Below are 21358 nucleotides of genomic sequence, written 5' to 3'. Positions count from 1 at the left end.
AGAAGTTCTAGCTAAGGAAGGCTATTAGGGGCACATTGTGTATTTACTATATTAATCATTGCTTTCCCTTAGTCAAACAGTTTCACTCTCAGAGCTGAAAGGAGGAATCGTGTGTGGCTGGTTTGGTTTTTAAACCTCTTTACCTCAGCCATTTGGGTTGCAGCAAAAGGTATAGTCCAACATTAGTGAGCTCCTGCGAAATGTAAATGCATCTGGTTTAATGGCAGGGTCATTAATCTGAACTCAGCCCAGTTTTCTTGACTGAACAGTGCTACTTAATGGCTTTTGGATCTTATCAGGAGGCTCCGAACCAGGGGTTTTCATGTCACCAGCTGTTAAGGGTGTCTTAAATCTGGCCCGCGTTGGTAGAGTTGCAGTGGAGATTCAGGGCACGTTTGGGTGTCTCCTTTGGTGTGTGTGACAATAAACAAAGCATCATCTTAAAAGCTCCTCTTGCCACTCGTAATTCACTATAAAGCCTGTGTTGGAAGAGTGAGTTGTGCTGGGAACCCTTCATAAACACTGGACTTCACTAGAAAACAAATTAAACAGCCGTTGATAAATGTAGGTATTCCTTTCTGCCCCTTGCTCTGTGCGTTTGAGTTCTCATTACTCCAATGTGGTTGGACTCCCTCCTCCTCCTCATTGATTCAATAACTTCCATCTGATAGGCAGTGCTTTCATAGAAGTATCCCACTAATCCTGCATCACATTGCAGAAAGGAGATTTTCTTTCCTAAAAGCAATGCACAGGGCAGGGTTGTGGAACTGATGGAAAGCTGTAAAATGTATAGAAAGCCAAAGAGCATTTCATCAGTGTAGTTGTCTTGGAGAAAAATGCTCTAATTGTGAGCTTTGAGAGGTGAAGGAAGATTCATTGGTGTCTCCCGAGGAATTAGAATTGAAAATACATGAGTTTGTGAAGCTTTAAGGATTTTGGGGTGAGAAGGGTGTGAAATAGTTTGCTAAAGCATTGTGCTTGAAGGATGATGTGGAGTGATGGATGGTTCAGAGGCCCTTATGGAATCCGAGTGTGGGACCTTGCATGAGAATGTAGTGAGGTGTTGTGGTTTGTATAACTTTAAAAAGGATGAGGCTGAACCCAGGACAAGGCTTTAAAATAGGGCTTTAAAATGTGTTCACTTATTTTCTGGTTCTGTCATGTGCAATTTATGGGTTTCCCTTTGAAATCAAAGGTAACTTTTCATAGAATGGAAAGGGCTTGGAGCAAGCTGCTCTATGGAAGGTGTCCCTGCCTGTGGCAGGGGTTGGAACTGGAGGAGCTTTAAGGTCCCTTCCAGCACAAACCATTCTGTGGTTGTATGATACTGCCCAGGTAGAGATATCATCAAGGTAAAAGAGTTATGAACAGAGAGATGTGCAGTCTCTGCTTTGGAGGAGTTCATTTGATTCTCTCCTGCTCCTTGATTTTTGTAGAGAAGAAAATTATCATACAATCAGCTAGGTTGGAAAAGCCCTTTAAGATCATCAGAAGCCCTTTCCATAGGGGCTGGATGCTTCCAAAGGGTCATTGGAACACCCTAGTGTTCATCTGTGCTACTTGGGATGCAGCTTTTTGCATGCATGAAAGCATTTTTAATTGCCAGTGATTAACATCCTGAAACAGCAAGTTACTTGATTTTGAGGCTTGAATACAGCCTTAAATGTACTGGTGTGGAGAAATGTATTTGGCTTAGGACATAAGCGTATCAATAGCTACTTATGTGCACCATACAAATGTAATACTGTATGTATCTGTATAAGCATATATATGAATATCTAATAATTACATAAAAATAACTATATATGCCATATAGAATTAAAAGCAGATCTTCAGTAACACTTATTCCCCAGCACAATAATTGACATTAATCTGTTACAGTGCACACACAATCCTTTTCTGTAGAGCTTTTGCTTGAGTCCAGCCCTGCAGCTCTTCTTCCTTTCCTGTCCCTCTCCCTTCCAAACCCCACTCACTTCAAACCCCAGACCAAAGGCAGCGTTTCTTTAAGGTAGCACCTGAAGTGGCTGTGTTGTAAATATCCCCTGTATGAGTGTGTCTAAATCTAAGCATGAACTTACAAATGAGTGTGGAGCAGTTTCTAATGACCTGATGCATGTCTTCAGCTCTCAATATGTAGTTACTTACGGGTGGTGGTTGTGTCTCATCCTTACAAACGTCACAAGCCTGGGTTTGTGTAAATAGTGATTTGTCTGATTTGTTTTGTCCCATGGAGTTGTTTGTATTCTCTGTTGCTTTGCTTTACAAATGACTTCCAGCTAATTACCAAGTGAGCTGTGTAGCTGCTGTACTCTTAGTTAGGAAATCCAGTGATTTCTCCGTTAGGAAATTGTTAGTCTATTAAATATGAGTAGACAGCATATTGCATTTATAAGAGTTCTTATAATAGAATTATAGAACGATTTGGGTTTGAAAAAGACTTTAATTATCCTAAAATAACCTTAAGGCCCTTTCCAACCCAAACCATTCTATGATTCTATGATTATCCAGTTCCAACCCCTGCCATGGGCAGGGACACCTCACACTAGACCATGTTGCCCAAAGCTCTGTCCAACCTGCCAAGGATGGAGCATTCACCACTTCTCTGGGCACCCTGTGCCAGCGCCTCAGCACCCTCACAGGGAGGAGCTTCTGCCTTACATCTAACCTGAAATTCCCCTGTTTCAGTTTGAACCCGTTACCCCTTGTCCTGTTGCTGCAGTCCCTGAAGAAGGGTCCCTCTCCAGCATCCTTATAGGCCCCCTTCATTGTTGTATTACGACTGAAATGACAATCTTTGTCCCCGTGCTGTATAGTGGAAGCAAGGTTAGTAAGCACAGGTTGTATTTTCCTGGCTACATTAACTAAATGAGCCATAAAATAAAGAAATGCATTTGCCAGTGTCCCTCCAAATGAAATGTTTTTAAATTGACCAAAATGTATTGCATGTGTTTAGCTTCAGCAGAGTTCTGGTGCTGGTGTTTCATTGGAAGTCTTTGCTCAGATGCTCCTGAGTTGCTGATGCCTCCTGAGCATCCTTTTATGAAGATTAATATTTTATTCTTGCTGCACATTCCTGTGGCATTAATCACTGGGGGTTGGACTTGAGCAGTAGAGAACAGATGTCAAATTACTGCTGTCTGTAATCATTGTGCATCATCCTCGTGAGCTATCACAGGGCTGGCTTTAGAGCAGGAGACTAATGTTATAGACTATGGATTTATCAAGGTTGCCCATTAATCAGGGCCAGGAGGGGTTTGTGACAGGCAGGCTGAGGAAGGTTAAACTTTCCTCTTTTGTGCATCTAAGTAATCAAGATATGATGCACTTAAAATATGATCTCATAGAATCATATAACAGTTTGGATTGGAAGGAACCTTAAAGTTCATCCTGTTCCAATCTCTGCCACGGGCAGGGACACCTTCCACTGGAGCAGCTTGCTCCAAGCCCTGTCTCTACGCTTTTCAAAGAACTTTCTTTGAATGAGAGCCTACTTGTGCATTGTACTTATGTAAGTCACTTAAGACTGACAAGTATTTCTCTTGATCTACTAGAGGATGGGTATACTAGAACACTGCTATTTCTCATCCTCTACGTGTGAGTTTACAAGGCAGAATGAGGAAGAGCCTGTTTCAGTTCCTCTCTAACATCTTGTAAAGGTGGAGTGCTCTCTATTCTGCATTATAGCATGGATTCTTGTTGCTGTTTTTTCGGTCGGTGACCTTTACTTTTCCCCACTGTGCAGTTTGTGGGAGCAGGATTACCAGCCTTTGTGCTCTGTGTCTTGCCCTAGGGATGAGTTCATGGAGCTGCTCCTCCTAGAACTCTTCCCTTCTTGGTAGGAGGCTGAAGGCTGTGATCACCGATGACCTGGGAATCACAGAATCCCAGCCTGGTTTGTGTTGGAAGGGACCTTAAAGCTCATCCAGCTCCAACCCCTGCCACGGGCAGGGACGCCTTCCACTAGAGCAGCTTGCTCCAAGCCCCTGTGTCCAACCTGGCCTTGAACACTGACAGGGATGGGGCAGCCACAGCTTCTCTGGGCACCCTGGGCCAGCGCCTCAGCACCCTCACAGGGAAGAGCTCGTGCTTTTTATCTCAGTTTGCCCTTTCTCAGTTACCTCTTTCAGTGGGACCACTCAAGTACTTTGCAGAACTGGGGTGGGTGAAAGGGTGGCTCCTATCCAAGCATTCTTAACCTCATGACTTCATTTTCACTTGCTCAGAGTTTTTGCAGGTTTTTATGCTTTTTGGTTGAAAGGAAAGTGACTGGAAATCTGGAAGTTATCATCTTTTCCCAGATTCTCTAATCTTGTGTAAGCACTGAAGCAGCTTGGCTATTTAGGCAGCGCTATGAAGTTATTTAAAGCCGTGTATGTAACCTCGTGTTTTGTGTGCAGACTGCAGGGAAATCTTGCTGCCAACAATGACAGATCAGCTGAAGTATCACTTGGAAAGACAAGAAGATTTGGAGGCTTGTTGCCAGCTGCTGAGTAACATCCTGGAAGTGCTGTACAAGAAGGATGTGGTGAGTATTGTGCAGTTCTGTGACGATTTAACACTTAAAAGAAATGGATCTTAGTGGAATGAATGGAGCAGGTAACTCCTAATGGCTTAGATGTTCTTTTACTGTTTATTCCCGTAACCAGTATCTCTTACGTCTTCCTCTTAGGTATCCAGTGATGAGGACGTGCTATGTGACATCTCAGGGCGGTTCTTACTGTTTGAGGCACATTCAGTGCAGTACTGTTATCCAATAACACTTTTGCAGATATTGCATAGATAATAAATTGATATTGTTAAGAGTTTAATCTTTCTTTTTCATGGCATCTAGCCTTTGGTACTTGTGCATAATCCAGTGATAAGATGTGGGTTATTATGTGGGTTATTACACAGATCCAGGGCAAGGACAGTGATTAATCAGGGTGTTTGGTTCATCAAGGATCAACGCAAAGACACTGTTTGCTTTAGATAATTATCTGGGAAAACACAAACGTTGGATGTGGAATTGTTTCCCCTTTCCCTCTCATGGACCCCTTTTGAAGTCGTCTCCTTCAGACTAATGAGAGCTATGAAGAAGCCTGCTTATAAAGTACAAGTCGGAGCAGAGCTCATCTCTTTCTCTTTTTTCATGTGTTTTTGGCTTCAGTTCCTAGATGTAGGCATCATTCTGCATGAGCCTTCTGACCTTCTTCTTCAAAGCTGGTTGCACTGAACATTTCATGTTCAACTCTTAAGTTGCAGATTACTTCTAATATCCAAATACTAATTTGAAACAATTGACTGAAATTGCAGTTCCTCAACCAAAGTGTTGTGCTTTGCTTTCCTCTTTCCTTTAATGGAGCTGTTGCAGAACAGTCCCAAGACGTGGTAATACCTATAGTAGGCTTTGGATGCTGGAAAAATGACTTGGGAAGATAAAATGATGAGGTAACTGAATGCTGTGAGCTTTGCTAGATTTCCAGGGACTTGCTTTTCATTGAAATAACTAACACTACACGTTAACTTATGTCATGGTTTAAGCCCAGCTGTAAATCAGAACCACGCAGCTGCTCTCTAACTCTCCCCCTTCCTCCCCCAGCTCCCGGAGGGACAGGGAGGAGAATAGAAAGAATGTAACTCCCATGGGTTAAGATAAGAGCAGCCCAGTAACTAAGGTACAACACAAACCACTGCTGCTACACCAATAAGAATAATGGTAAGGGAAATAACAAGGGAAGAGAAGATAACCGCTCAGCACCTGCTGACCGATACCCAGCCTGACTGAGCAGTGATCTAACCTTTCCGGGTAACTGCCCCCAGTTTATATAGTGGCCATGATGTGCTGTGGCATAGAATACCTCTTTGGTTAGTTTGGGTCAGGTGTCCTGTCTCTGCTTCCTCCCGGCTTCCCCTCCTCCCTGGCAGAGCATGAGACTCACAAAGTCCTTGGTCAGAGTAAACATTACTGAGCAGCAACTAAAAACATCGGTGTTGTCAGCGCTGTTCCCAGGCTGAAAGTCAAAACACAGCACTGCACCAGCTACTAAGAAGGAGAAAAATGACTGCTAGTGCTGAACCCAGGACAACTTATCAGTGACATATATTAATAAAATAGACTTTATGTGGTGTTTGTTAAAGTGGGGGATTTGATTTTCTGCTTTTGATCAACAGCAGTGTTTTATTTAACTTCCACAAGACAGATTTAAAGGCAAACAGAAGTAGTTCAGTTGTATTGGTGTCTGTTGCATCTAGTTACCACTAATTTATTCCTTTTCCTTAGGGGCCAACGCAACGACATGTCCAGATAATCATGGAGAAGCTATTGAGGACAGTAAACAGAACAGTCATTTCCATGGGACGTGATTCTGAGCTCATTGTAAGTGTCTCTTGATGTAAACTTAAATACCTCCGTCACATCTTTTGGAACCTGACTGTAATAGGATTTCAATCCCAGGTGACCCAAAGCAATCAAAACCTTCTGTAACTGTCTTTGTGTTCAGTAAGCTGTGAAACTGGCTTGTGATTTTTTTTAGGTGGTTTACATAGGGGGAGAAAGAAGTACTTCAAAATCTCAGTGGCCATGTGATGAGCCAGATTTGAGAAGTGTCTGTTCACCAAAATGATGCGTTATTTGTAATTAGCCAGTTGAAAAGTGTGGAAAATAAGACTTGTGTGTTTGTTATTAGCAATCATTTGACCCTAAAAGGATTTACCTGCCTTTTTGGACTACAACTGAGGACACTAAGATAGTGGTTGTATTTGAATGATTAAAGTATAAACCCCCAAATTTTTATGTTTTGCAAATACAATTTGAATTAAGGCCTTTGAATGTAAGTGTATCACTAATATTGGTCTAAATGATGAAAATTAGCTCAGCCTATTGATATCTAAACCAGGGATAGATCTTAGTGTGGTTTTGGAGGCTTACTGTGTGTTGGCCTTTACCTGGTGTTCTTCCTTATGAGTCTGCAGCTGGCAACTGATGCACAGGGAATTGGTCAGAGTGGACCAGGTTTTTCATCTGTCTGTGTAGTCATCCTTCTGGTCTACATTAATTTGGTTCATTTTGGTTTGATGCAATGATTTCTTTCTTGAAAATGAGTTTGTTAGCCAGGTATCTGAGTCCATTCTCACTTCCTTCATTTGATCTCCTATTTCTTTTTTAATTGTATTTCTCTCTGTAATTGCACACAGTGATATTTGGCTTGTGCAGAGGACAGAGCCTGCTCATAACATCTTACCTACTGGTGTCCCATTTACTTGGCTCATGGTGGTGCTTGTGTTGGCAAATATCCTAAAGTCTTATTTTTGTCTTGAGTGCGTCACCCACTAACTTTTCTTTTGTCTTCAGTCATCAATTTGATTTGTACTGATGGTTTTTACTGTGAGAAGGTGATAATGGATCACCAGGTCTATTGTTGGAGCAAGAAACTGTGATAAGTAGAGATCATTCCTACAGAATATTCTAGTGCTGGGATGCAGTAACAATGAAAGGAAGTTAAAAGGTTTATGTTATTGTTACTTTGTGTGTTACCACAGGAATTATTAATAATATGCAGAATAGATACATTAATTCTGTATAAGGGTACAAGACTTTACCGCTTCGCTTCAGTTTGGCTTGGTTTGGGTTGGAAGTAGCACAGAAGGATTAGTCTTCTAAGCCATACCTACAGGAAACTTCATCAGTTACAGTGTGAATGTGAATAATTACTGTTTTGATGAACGTGCCTTAGATGATATTTAACAACTTTAATTATTCCTTTTCCATTTATCAAATTATATCTGATAAAATCCTGTGTATGTTTTAACTAAGTGCAGTTGTAATTAGGAATATCCGTGGTGCTCATGAATACAGCTTGAACTCCCTCTATCTACACACTCTGTAATTATGGGATGAGTGTTAATGGGGCTGGGTATTTTCCATGAGTACTTACTCGTAGCTTAAAATTCAGCCTGTGGTTGAAAGGATGCCCTGTGATCAACAGGTACCACTTCATTTTTGTAGTGTCAGCAAAGTAGGGGGAGTAAATGGGGTGACAATGAGCAAGCAGAACCTGACCCCTCTTGGATCAGAATCAGGTTGAATTTATGCATTAATTTTGTTCTGTCAATGCTAGCAGAGTTTTACCTGGAGCTTATATCAGGGAATGAACCATAGAGGAGGAGTAGAAGGAAGGAATGTTACAAATAAAGGATCTTACAGAGGCATAGTTCAAGCAAGGATAAACCTGGTCAAAAGAGGTAAGATACAGGACGTAGCAAATTGTTCCTTACACAAATATAGCTATAGTGGTGTACCAAAGCTGGAGTGTTTTCACCTTGAAATACTGAGCTTAGGGCATCTGCATCCAAAACTGCTGTTGCATAATACACTTTGAATATTAAAAATCTACCTTGGATCAGAAATGGTGAGAAATTGGCATTTACTCCTGTAGAGTGATATATATATATATATATATATATATATATATACATATAAAAAGATTAAGCTTTCAGCTCAGTTCTGGAAGCATTCCTCTGAGCATCCTGCTTTGAAAAGCTCAAACAAATGGAAGACGTGGTCTTTTTCAACCAAGAGAAGACTTCTTTTCTCTTTGGCAGCAATATAGGGACACGTTCACAATCCCCTTACGGTGGCAATCAACCTTGTTTGATTTCCGTTCTTTATAAACCTCAGTTCTAATCCCTACGGAACAACTGTGGTATTTTGCATGGGTCAACTTTCATGTTGCATGTTGCATGTTTCATGTAGATCCCAAAGACAGTTGTTGGTAGAATCGTTTTGATTTCTGTTTTAATAATACTCTTTATATACCCTTCTGAGTTTGGTGCTTGCGTGACTTCCATTGGTGTTGTTTCAACTGTGTGGTAGGTCAGTGGGAGATGGTGTTTCTGAGAGGATGGAATTCGATGTGATCAGTGGAGGATTGTAAAGAATTGAAGTGCTCAAGAGAAAATGGTCTTGGAACAAAGGCAGAGGAGGTGGAGTCCTTAAATATGATGTGCCTTCTGTTCACTAACAAGAGAAGGAGGGGTTGCTACATGCGCTGGTGTAATGGGGATGTGACGCTGGATTTATGGTTTCAGGGGGATAGGCAGTAAGAGGCTGTTAAAGCTACCATAAACAATTCAAAGGACTTTCTCTACATGGTAACGTATGGGGAGGGTTCTGTTTGGCTGATCCGGAGTGACTGTTACCAGGGCAGTTTCCTTTGGAAGAACATTGATGAATGAGTTGAACTAAATCCCTGACTGTCAGCATAAGGCTGCGATGGCGGCACCAGCACCACAGTCTGTTTCCAATGTATTTGCTTCCCTGTGTTTTGAATGTTCCACCTTAGTACAGGAAATAAGAAAGGATTTGGGTAACTTACCTGACACCTGTATTTCAATCAGAATATGAGAGCCATTGGTATGGGGTAGGACCTTCTACAGGGTTTTGCTCTTCGGCTTCTTCAAGGCCCTATTTCACATTGGTGGCAAAGTTCCTGTCTGTTAAACCTTTAAATTGCAACTTCTCCATGTTTGTTTGCACGAGGTGCATTTCCTTTTTGAACAGACTGGAATGATCCTCCAGTAATGTCTTTTGACTTTGTACACCTTTTCTTTACGTATTGGCTTCCTGAAGTGTGTTTCTAGATAAAACCCACAAGCTGTTTTTATCATACACCTTCAAAAGAGAATTATCTTGAAAGACCAGTTGTGAGAAGCAAACGTAACCAATAAATAGAGTATAAGTGAGAGGTAAAACCTGATTTGACCCTGATTTGGGTAGGAGTTGGTAGCAAGAAGACTTTAAGTGAACATCTGTGATACTGCTCGCTCTCTTCTAGCCTTAAGAACTTATTAAAGATCCAAACCCTCAGTGTCACCAGTGTGTGTATTAATGAAGATTAAGCACAGTCTGGCCGCTTACACAGGTCGTTTTAAGTGAAAGCAGTGAACTTACATCCTTGGGGATTAACATCAGTTTCCTGGCTGCCATATCAAAGGAGTCTTTAACATGCAAGAAAAAAACCTTGTCACCATTTTAATACTCATTATTTCTGGCTACTTTTTCCTCTAAGTCTCACAGGTGATTTTTCCTTGATCCATTTAGTGGCTGAGTAGAAGGCTCTGTGTGCTGTTGTAGTTAACTAGCTGCAGCCTCTGGGTGCCAGGTGTCTGATGGGAGGTTGGGGTTAGTTGCTGCTCACATCAGTTGGCTGTTGGGCTACTTCTGCATGTGCCTGGAACTTCTGGTGCAGCAAAGAAGTCACCTACAGCAGGGTCACAAAATGTCTCCTACTGAATGTGTTTAGAATCTTAAAGCCCTGGAATGGTTTGGGTTGAAGGGACCTTAAAGCTCCTCCATTTCCAACCCCTGCCACGGGCAGGGACCCCTTCCACTGGAGCAGCTTGCTCCAAGCCCCTGTGTCCAACCTGGCCTTGAACACTGCCAGGGATGGGGCAGCCACAGCTTCTCTGGGCACCCTGGGCCAGCGCCTCAGCACCCTCACAGGGAAGAGCTTTTCCTAATGTAATATTACCTGGAAACCCCCTAAACTGAGCATAATTCCTTGAATCTTTCTTGAAGGATAATTTCAAACCATCTCTTTCCCTGCCTAGTAACTTCTGCAGAATGCTGTGGTCCATGCGAGTCGGCATATTGCCTCCTTCAGTAAATCAGGATTGACCAGCTACAATGGTAGGTCCAAAATGAATCACAGCTGCTCCCTACTTCCTTGTGGCCATCAGCTTGGCATGTTTTTCACTTCCAAAGCCAAGAAAAACAAGGTGGTTGCTGAACTCTTTAATTTCAGAAAGGACATCCAGATGAGGGGTTTGGGTCCCTGTGTGCGCAGGTTTTGGAAGATGCTTCAGTTGGCAGAGCTGTGCAACCCTGCGATCACTGTTAAACAGACCATCTTGGTTCCTTGATGTGGTGGAACAAATCAAACTCCGTTTTGATAAAGGAAAAACCATCCAACTCTCGGATGGAAGAGCAAAGAATGCAGGGAAGTGGCCTGACTCCCAGAACACTCTGTCCCTAATAGAAGCAGCTCTGAAGAGCACACGGTGGTTTATGGTGACTGAAGTGTGAACACCTCTTGTGATAAGTGATAAAATGTGATTTTTAGATGCAGTCAGGATGTGTGACTCGGAAGCAGTGGACAGGAGAGGACTTCATGATTTTACTGATGACTTGTTTCCCATATTGCTTATTTCCCGTCCTCTACACTTTAAAACAAAGATGTGATGAAACCAAACCAGAAATGCTGCTGAAGTCATCAGAGAGAAAGGGGTTTGTGGTGAGATCTGAGGCTGGAAGATTTAGAGGTGCCCCTTGGTGATAGTGAAGGAGAATCTATGTAGGGTGAAGTTGGTATCTGTCAAAGAGGAGATGGTGGCAGCACTGGAGAGTGACAAGTGTAAAGCAGAGCAGAGAACAGGGCACTGATGTGGGAAGTGAGCACTGGAGTGATCAGTCAAAGGCAGCAGTGGATTCTCCATCCCTTGTCATCTTCCTGGCAGGATGCCTTTCTGGAAGGCAGTAAAATACAAGTCTAGGTCTAAGTAAAATATGAGTTATTGATGGTTATTGAAGAGATTTCTGGGGCTGAAGTTATTTAGGAGTTGAAGCTGGATGTAAATTGCCTTTCTGTGCCTTAAATGTGTGAAGTTTGGGGTCAGTGGGTTCCAAAGTATTGGAGGGAGCCTCGTTTTCTTCCCCAGACCTCTATGGTGTAAAAATGTATACTTTGTTTTAGTGAATTGCACGATTTCTTATCAAAACCATCTGAAATGATGTATTGCAACCTTCATTTCACACAAGTGGAAGTGGCATTTGAATGATGGCAGTGATTTTGTTCCATCACTAACACTGAGCTCTTCTACTATCACCCACGCAGTGAGTGGGTATGGAGTGTGTACTACTCATGTTCATCAGAACAAACTGCATTCACCTCCACAAATGGACAGCAAATTTCTGGCACTCCAATTATTTTTAATAAGCCGCAGTTGTATTTTATGGATGCTGAAATCATCCTAAAAACTGTTCCGTGCAGTCTGGTTCACTCTACTGGAGCAGAATGGTGTCTGTGTAGCAGTTGTATTTTTAGTGGCAATCCAGGTAACAAATCCCAGTAGTAATACAGAATCCCTGCTATTCTACAGCTGCTAAAGAAATGGTGCAACCTAACAGCCTACTTGATTTGAAGGCGTTCATGAAAAATGAACCTATTAGATTCTGAAGCAATGATTAACCTTTAAAAGAGTGTAATTAAAAGGCATTGACGGTGGTTTTGCATCTTAAGCAAGAAAAAGCAAACACTTTGTACCAGTGGTAGAATTTTCCAGTTTTAATCATGATTTTGTTTCAGTTTATCCTGATTTTTAAACTATTTTTACAGTGACCTTTTCTGTCTTGAAGAAAACAAGTGCTACCCACAGGAATAGTGTTTCCTAATAGCTCTAAACCCAAGAACGTAACTGCCGCTTCATGGAAATCATACGGACTCAGAAAATAGCAAGTAATAGAAAATCACTGCAGTATTTATTGACTAAAAATCATTATTAAGCATGAGATGGGAGAGGTGCGTATAGCAAATCAGTGTATGGAGTGCATGGCATTGTCAGTGAGCTCGGCAAAGCGACCTTATGTGCCTCGTGGAAGGTAAAGGTGCATTTTCTCTGCTGTAACCTCCTACCTGCACTTTGTAAGATCTCCTCTGTTAGGGTGAGAATAGCTTTGTCAGTCGCATGGAACTAACAGCTCTAAAGAACGAGGGGTTTTCTTTGGGTGTCTATCTGACGTGAGCTGGAGTGATTCTAAATGTAATACAATATGATGCGTTTTCCACACTTGCAAAAAGGTTTTATTACAAATCCCGTGGGATGGTAGGACAGGACCCGAGATGTCTTTGTTAAAAGCAAGGCTCTAGATGGATGGTGGCTTTCCCAGTCTTAAAAACATGTAGAAAACTAAAAATCTGCAACTTGGTAAGAAAATAACCTGCCCATGTAGAGAACACGCTGTAGGAGCTTCCACTTTGAGCTCTTGAGACGCTTCACCAGCGACTTCTCCTCTGTCCTTTGAAGGGGTTGCACAACATTGGTCTCTGTGTGAGCCAGTAACATAAAACCAGTTCAGTTTTGTGTCACACCAGAACATTCAGAACAGGCTTATGGGGAAAAGCTACTGATTCAGTGACACTTCTGACCTATAACTGATTGCCATTGAGGGACGCATTGATTTGATTAAAAGAAAACCCAACTTAGGTGTTTTTGCATGGATGAGTTCATGAATTCTTAACACTATTTAAAAATAAGACTGAATACTGTCATAGTTTTATGTCCATATTTGCTATTTCTTTCTGTTTAGGAAAAAATATATTCTTTTTAGGAAATATTTGGGGTTCTAAAACATGTTGGATGAGCTGTTGTGTAAACTCTTAAACATTTTCAATTATAAACAATATAAAGTACATGAAACACGTGTTTCTTTTCCACATGGAAACAATTGCACTTCCATCCTGGTCCACAGGATTCCCTTCCTAATCCTTCAGCTTTCACAAAAATATGCAGGGATTTTGGTTGCTATGTACAAGAACTTGTAGCCCTCTTGAAGGTTACCTGTAAAGGTGACTTTATTCCATTAAAGCATGCTGAGATTAATTTGGAGCTGGACATAGGCTGCGTCCGCGCTTCTGTTCCCATTTTTACTTCCTTCTCTTTGCTCTGGGGGGGAAAAGCAAGTGATATTCCTTAATGGATTTGATGCTGAGCTAAGAGGAGAAATAGTGTGAACCAAAACACCTCTGATGTTTCAGTATGAGCAAACTCTTCTGCTCATGATTACTTTTCTTCTACCTAAAGACTGAAGAGTTTGTGTCTTGGTGATGCTGCAGGGTATGTGATTTCAAACCAGTTCCTAGTAAACCAGTTTGGCACATGACACTGTGACTCAAATGGCCTTAAACCCTAAAAAATACAGAAGATAAGATTCCTATTCCCTGGCCACTTCTAGCATGGGAAATTTTTCCACAAATGGAAGTTTTTCCATAATGCCAGGTGGCATTTTAATGACAAGAGCGAATATTTGGAGGAGAAAGTTGAAGTTTTATAATTCAGAGCAAAATTTAAAGTGTAATTTTAAGGAAAAATCCCCCCAAACGAGGAAAAAGATGGATTCCCATCTCTTCCCTAAGCGTGTTGGTGAGCAAGTACAGTTAATGGATTGAGAGATAAATTACGATGTGTTGGAAAACCCATCTGAAAAGCTTAGCAAATAAATAGCATCTAAAATTTACAGCTCCTTCCAAAGTGGTTCCAAAGTATGATGCGCACTATAAATTCTCTGGTGCCTTCTGCAATGTCGTAGAGGTTTTCCAAAGGCTGTATTACAAAAGGATACTAAATTAGGGCAAGTGCCAACAATCTGTAGAGCTTTTGGTTGTTCTCTTTGTGGGGTTGGGTTTGTTAATGTGTCAGAATGTGTCATTTAGACGTTTTTGGGTACCAAAAGACTTAGAAGTGAGATCTAGGACAGATGATTGTCCCGTAGCCATGACCCTGTGATGCGGTTAAAGGCTTCTCCTGACCTTGGGAGGTTTCTGGCTGCTCACCCCTTGAAGATGAGCATCAAACGTGTTCCTCTGGTGATGAGGACAGAGCTAAACAAGAAATGATGGCGCGCTGTCGAGATGTGGTACCTTAGTTGAAGTGTGCATCGCATGAAGGCAGATACAACCGGAGTCACATCTTAGAGACTAGTCGTGGTCTTGGACCACATGAAAAATTGTGCTTTGTCCAGGATAAATGTGCTGAAAACTGCACTCCCCGATCAACATGGATTTGTAAAACTGAAGACCACTGCAAACATAAGGCTTGCTTTGTTATTTCCTCCCCTTGCTGTTGTTTAAAGACAATAAACCAAACCCCCAAAAGGCTTGAAAACAACAGTGATATTGAGCTGCGTACAGAATGACAGCCTACAATTTACCAGGTTAGAATGTGACGCTTTCAGATCTAAGGAGAAGGGGGGGAATAGTTTTACTTTCCACCTTTGTACAAATTTCAATTCAGGTTTTACATCCCACATTGGTGAACTGCAAATCAAAGTTGGCAAGGGATTAGGCAAGGGGTTCTCTTAACACCTTGCTTCTGGACAGGAGTCTATAGGTACAAAGGCCTTTTTGGTACACAGGGTGAGAACTGGATGTCACCACAAGGGTCAGAACCACGTTGGCCAGTAACTGCTCAGTCTACCACGATCCCGTTATCAAGGATTGATAGAACTCCAAGTGTTTTTCAGAGAAGGCCTTGAACTCCACATGGACTTGGGTTAAAGGAACCAGAGTTTCCATCTTCCATGCTTTTTTGATTCAGTTTTGGATTTTTGCTTGGGAGTGGAGGAGTAGCTCTCCTGAGAATAAGGCAAAGGTGCAACCTGAGTTTCCTCGATAGGATGAAGTTTTCTCAACACTGGCTGTAGTTTATCTTCTTGCTGTTTAAAATCCAGTTCCACACTAAAAATGGGACGAGAAAAGCCATTAGTTATTAATTATGATGACAAAGATTTCAATTAAACCCACATCTGATGGTTAATTTATGACATTCAGATGTAAATCAAATGCTTCAATTGGATCTCCACAGTTCTTGCACCGCAAGGGAAAGAGGAAGGTCAAAAAAAGGACATATTGCAAAAGAGAAACAGGAATGGGGTATTGTGAAGTTTCCCTCCTGTTTAGGGGGGCATTGAGGACTACCGTAGATGTGCTGTGAAGTGATTGAAAACCAGAAATACTACTTCTCCCCCTCATTTTTGTGGTCAAATGCTCTTTGGGGGCTCCCAGGCTTGGTTCTCTCCCATCTACAAGGCCTGGGAGGATGGGGTGGCAGCCAGGAAACCCAACCCGGACTGCTGAAATAAAAACATCTAATGATGTAAATCCATTTATGTAGCTGACTGTATCCTAGAATCCCAGACTGGTTTGGGTTGGAAGGGGCCAGTTCCAACCCCTACCACGGGCAGGGACACCTTCCACTAGAGCAGGTTGCTCCAAGCCCTGTCCAACCCTTATTTCAACATTTATGCTACAAATTGTTTTGAGTTTCCCATATAAAACAAAGGAGCCACATTATAAACCTCAGCAAAAGGGTAATGCTGTCCCAAAACCAAATCCTAGCTGCTTAGAAATGCCCTGAAGCATCATGGTTCTGGTTGTGCTAAAATAGGGGTATCAGCTGATTGTGAATCCCCCACCACATAAATGCTTTCAGTAGCACAATGAAAGAATCTCAGAATGAAGTTGACTTCTTTAAGAGCTCTTTAAATCTCATGTAAATTGGCATGTAAATCTGGGCAGAACCTGGCATATATTATAGTAGGCTTGTATCAGGGGAGGGCCACGAGGATGATCAGGGGCTGGAGCACATCCTGTATGAAGAGAGGCTGAGAAAGTTGGGGCTGTTCAGCCTGGAGAAGAGAAGCTGCGTGGAGACCTCAGAGCAGCTTCCAGTATCTGAAGGGGGCCTACAAGGATGCTGGGGATGGACTCTTCATCAGGGACTGTAGTGACAGGACAAGGGGTAACGGGTTCAAACTGAAACAGGGGAAGTTTAGATTGGATCTAAGGAAGAAATTCTTTACTGAGAGGGTGGTGAGGCACTGGAATGGGTTGCCCAGGGAGGTTGTGAATGCTCCATCCTTGGCGGTGTTCAAGGCCAGGTTGGACAGAGCCTTGGGTGCCATGGTTTAGTGTGGGGTGTCCCTGCCCATGGCAGGGGGGTTGGAACTGGATGATCTTAAGGTCCTTTCCAACCCTAACGATTCTATGATTCTGCTGGGGCGACAGAAAAAGGCATTTCAGCTCTGGCACCAGCGCAGTTCATTTTTACTTCTTTCAGAAGTGATTATTGCAGGGGAGCTCTCAAGAAGTACTTGATGTGAAAGATGAATTGTTTTTAAAGAACCTTGCTGAAGAGAGTGGTGTTTTTCATAATCAATTCCTATTTAAGATAGTTCTCAAGAGAAAAACCATCTGAGTTCTAGTCCATATGACAGAACCCATGTTATTATCATTCTCTACTGTATAAAGCCATTTTCAGCAGTTCAGACTCAGCTATTTACAGCCAAATGAAATATTTTGCTGCTGAAAATGAATGAAAACATTAATTATTTCAGCATTTAGAACTGTAAATTCAGCAGGAGATTTGGGGTTCTTGTCTATCAAGATGCATTTACCCAGCTTTGTGGTGTACCTGCTCTGTTCAGGCAAGCAGCTTCTTTGCAAACTTAAGTTTCAGTCTTTGTGTGCAAAAAGAAGCCAAAACCCTCCTTATTTTGTAATTTTCCACGTATCTTCCGAAATTATCTATAGCTGCCTTTATTTTTGGTCTTTATATCAAGCGTAGGAAATACTATTAAAGCCAGCAAGTGTTACGTATTTGTATGACTTCCTTATATCATGTTACCGACCTGCAGAGCTTTCTGCTTTCTGCATTCATGACCTTGATTTTGTCACCTGTCACAGCTCTGACAGCTCTGTTTTGCTCAGTGCTGGGTTTGTATGCAAAGTCTCTACAGGTTTCCTCTCCTAATGACCTTTTCCTGAAATACTCTCAATGCCATGTGCTTCTCTTCACTTACAAATCCGGTCTGGTTTTGACTCTTCTTTAAGCCTCCCCCATAATAACTCCATATACTCACACATTCACAACTTCCTTGAGCAACCTGCTCCAGTGCCTCACCACACCCCAGTGAAGACTTCCTTATATTCAACCTAAATCTCCCCTGTTTCAGTTTAAACCCATTCTCTCTTGTCCTATCACTACAGTCTGTACTGATGAGTCCCTCTCCAGCATCCTTGTAGGCCCCCTTCAGATACTGGAAGCTGCTCTGAGGTCTCCACGCAGCTTCTCTTCTCCAGGCTGAACAGCCCCAACTTTCTCAGCCTGTCTCCATACAGGAGGTGCTCCAGTCCCTGAGCATCCTCGTGGCCTCCTCTGGACTTGCTCCAACAGCTCCATGTCCTTCTTATGCTGAGGACACCAGAACCGCACACAGTGCTGCAAGTGGGGTCTCATGAATGCAGAGTAGAGGGGCAACGTGGACACCCTGGACACCAGGTATGAATCCAAGGTGGCCAACTTCCTCAAGCTGCTTTTCTTTGGCTTATCCCATTTTCTAAATCCTATCACTGTGGATTAGGGATTGCTGTGGAGGATTTTCTGCTTATGGCTTGGCCAAACCATCCAAGCTTGTGAAGCTTTGTTTAGGCTGGGGATAGTGGAAAAAGAAAGAAGAGAGGATTATAAGGGTTTGAAACAGGTCTTTGAAAAAAGGCCATCTCACTTGTTACAGCACCTGCTGGATTCCTTGGCTAAGAGGAGGTTTAATTTCTTTATTTTCCTAGGAATAGATGTATTAATTTGCTGTATCCGGAGCCAGTTTGGAACACTTGAGCCTGCAGTAGCTGACCGAGCTTATTTGAATGATTTAAAGAATAGATGAGTTTATTTTTTGCACACTGGCAGCAGAGTGAACTTTCCGTAATCCTGTTGCTGTAGAAGGGATTGAAAACAGAGTTTGAGGAGTCATAACCATTTGGGTTGAAGCATATGGACTGTGGGTGGGTATCTAGCAACAAGCTTAGAAATACGGATGGGTTTTCTTCTTTATGCCACAGTCACAAGTTATTAACATGAATCATTTTAAGACTATTAGATGCTAATGAGAGGATATGTGTTATTTGCAAGATGGACGAATTCAGGTTCAGGACTGGGTTGTTGAGGGCTTTATGCACTTGTCTCTTGAAACCTCCAAGGATGGAGTCCTCTGTGTTCTGCCTTAAGGGAAAACCTTTCTCCTTCTACTTGACCTGGGCCTTTCTCACCTCATTCACACCCCTTCTGTTCACCTTTTTATGACCTTGTTTGTAATGCTAAGGCCCAAATCCTACAAGCATTTATAGAACAGCCCAACTCTTTGCATTTAAGTCGCTGGGTGAACCAGGGATTGAAGAATGTCATAGTGTCTCCTTCTGGATAACATTAACTGGATGATACAGCATGTCCCAGCTTGGAATAGCGGGATCTAGATAAGCACTGATCACTCAAAAATTGGTTGACTATACTTTTGAGGGATCTCATGAATTTGCTATTTCAACCTGCAAATCCCAAAGGCCAGGATCTAAAGCAGTTGGTGTTAGCAAGCCATTAAGATCCATTTTTACTGCAAAGCATCTTAGATTAGAGATAAGATGAGAGAGAATATAAATTAATTAGTGTGGGTAGGAAATAAAAAGATGATGATATTACTATTCTTATCATGTAGGTACCTGATTTTGCTATCTCAGGGATTGATGTCTACTTGTCTTATTTCCACCCTGGATTGCCATATTTATGAATGTTAATAATTATCACTATATCTAACCTTTACAAGTGAACTAATTCCACATGGGCTTGTGCTGCCTAATTAACTTGTGATTGTAATCCTGTTTCATTTGCCACTGTTGTATTGAGAGTTACGTGGCAGAGATTCTGATAATGCACTTTCTATTGAGTACTTGGAGTACATCTTAAAGGAACTTCAATATCAAAGACAAAACCAAGTATTGAAAACCAGCATAATCCAACATTTCAAAGGAGTAAAAAGTGGCCAAATGAATGATAAGAGAAGAGCTTTGAGTCATTCTCCTCACCAAATTCCTTCATCTCTGGCAGTGTTCAAGGTCAGGTTGGAAGGGGCTTGGAGCAACCTACTCTAGTGGAAGGTGTCCCTGCTTGTGGCAACTGGATGAGCTTTAAGGTCCCTTCCAACACAACCCATTTGTGATTCTATAAATACAACAGCGTACTATTGATTTGTCTGTTCTCCCTATGCAGAAATTGGCTCATGATTTGGTCTACTTAAAAGTTCACTTACAAAAGCTAAAATAACCTTGTAAAAGCAATTGAGTACTTGTGATCTTTTTGCCTAAAGAGAAGTTTAGCAGGAATACTTCAAGATGCTCCTTCATGGAAATAACTCATGCTAAAGGCCTAAGAATAATGCACACAATATTAAGAGAAGCCTCCTTTTTCTCATACAGATTTCTGTTCAAGGATTACAGTTCACAGGGATGATAATTTAAACAAGAGTGGAAAGGGCAGTTCCACTAAAAGATAATTACAGAATAAAACAGGCTGTGAAGACTTTAGTACATGTAGGGTTGGGTGGTTTAGAACTGGTTCAGTTTCTGCATAGCAATGCAACTGCTTCTTAATAGCAGCATTTTGATAGACATCAGTATTGAAGTTCATAGAATCATAGAATAGTTAGGGTTGGAAAGGACCTTAAGATCACCCAGTTCCAACCCCCCTGCCATGGGCAGGGACACCTCACACTAAACCATGGCACCCAAGGCTCTGTCCAACCTGGCCTTGAACACCGCCAGGGATGGAGCATTCACAACCTCCCTGGGCAACCCATTCCAGTGCCTCACCACCCTCTCAGTAAAGAATTTCTTCCTTAGATCCAATCTAAACTTCCCCTGTTTCAGTTTGAACCTATTACCCCTTGTCCTATCACAAAGTTGCCTTTGTCCTGGCAATATACTTTAGTAACACTTACCTTCTATCTTTGAAAATGGTGAACATACTTTAGTTTGTAATAGATAGATGTGAAAGATTTTGTCTTTTCTTTGTATATTGTTCTTTTAGTTTGGTAGAAGATGATTTGGAAACCTTGGATTATGAGATACCAACAGTAATGGAATAGGTTAACATTTGTCAGAGCTCAACATTTGATAAAATGGTTTATTTTTACTACTTTAATCACATTATTTACCAATATTTTAAATACTGTCTGAAAATACTATAAAGACATGGTGTTGAATACTGTTTTCTGACTGTTTTAGACTGTTGTTATGTAGTTGGAACTTTATATTCAGGCTTTACAACCTAGTGTGATGCTGTTGCCTGATATAGAAGTTGTTCTGCTGTTTGAGCCAAGAGCTTTAAAGAGGCAGCACCAGTGATCGTGTCCTTACCCGAATCCATGGGCTGGTGAAGCCTTCAGGATAATCATAGAATCAGCCAGGTTGGAAAAGCCCTTTAAGCTCACCAAGTCCAACTGTTCCCCAGCACTGCCAAGGCCACCACTAACCCATGGCACTGAGGCCTCGTCTCCACGCTGTGTGAACACTTGCAGGGATGGTGACTGCAGCCCTGCCCTGGGCAGCCTGTGCCAATGCCTGAGCACCCTCCGGGGCAGGAATTGTTCCTCAGCTCCATCTAAACCTGCCCTGGTGCAGCTTGAGGCCGGTTCCTCTTGTCCCATCCCTTGTTCCTTGGGAGCAGAGCCCAGCCCCTCCTGGCTCCATCCTCCTCTCAGGCACTTGTAGGGAGCCAT

At 42.0% G+C, this 21358-nt stretch overlaps 2 protein-coding genes across 11 annotated transcripts in view; one reads left to right on the top strand and one right to left on the bottom strand.

Annotated features, from left to right (window-relative positions):
• DOCK1 (dedicator of cytokinesis 1) overlaps positions 1 to 21358 on the top strand; it is a gene marked incomplete at its 5' end in the record, with an annotated part of 322176 nt that overhangs the window by 89030 nt on the left and 211788 nt on the right. For all 10 annotated transcript variants that reach the window (XM_080621564.1, XM_080621560.1, XM_080621556.1 and 7 more), the window contains 2 exons: positions 4401 to 4528; positions 6263 to 6358. In XM_080621564.1, the coding sequence (XP_080477690.1) occupies positions 4401 to 4528; positions 6263 to 6358 (224 nt within the window). The remainder of the gene's footprint in view (positions 1 to 4400; positions 4529 to 6262; positions 6359 to 21358) is intronic.
• INSYN2A (inhibitory synaptic factor 2A) overlaps positions 15308 to 21358 on the bottom strand; it is a gene marked incomplete at both ends in the record, with an annotated part of 28676 nt that continues 22625 nt past the window's right edge. The window contains one exon of the mRNA XM_080621565.1: positions 15308 to 15491. Within this exon, the coding sequence (XP_080477691.1) occupies positions 15308 to 15491 (184 nt within the window). The remainder of the gene's footprint in view (positions 15492 to 21358) is intronic.

The sequence above is a fragment of the Psittacula echo genome (assembly GCF_963264785.1).
Source record: "Psittacula echo genome assembly, chromosome: 6".
In the NCBI taxonomy this organism is placed as follows: Eukaryota; Metazoa; Chordata; class Aves; order Psittaciformes; family Psittacidae; genus Psittacula; species Psittacula echo.
This window is presented reverse-complemented; position numbering and strand designations above follow the sequence as displayed.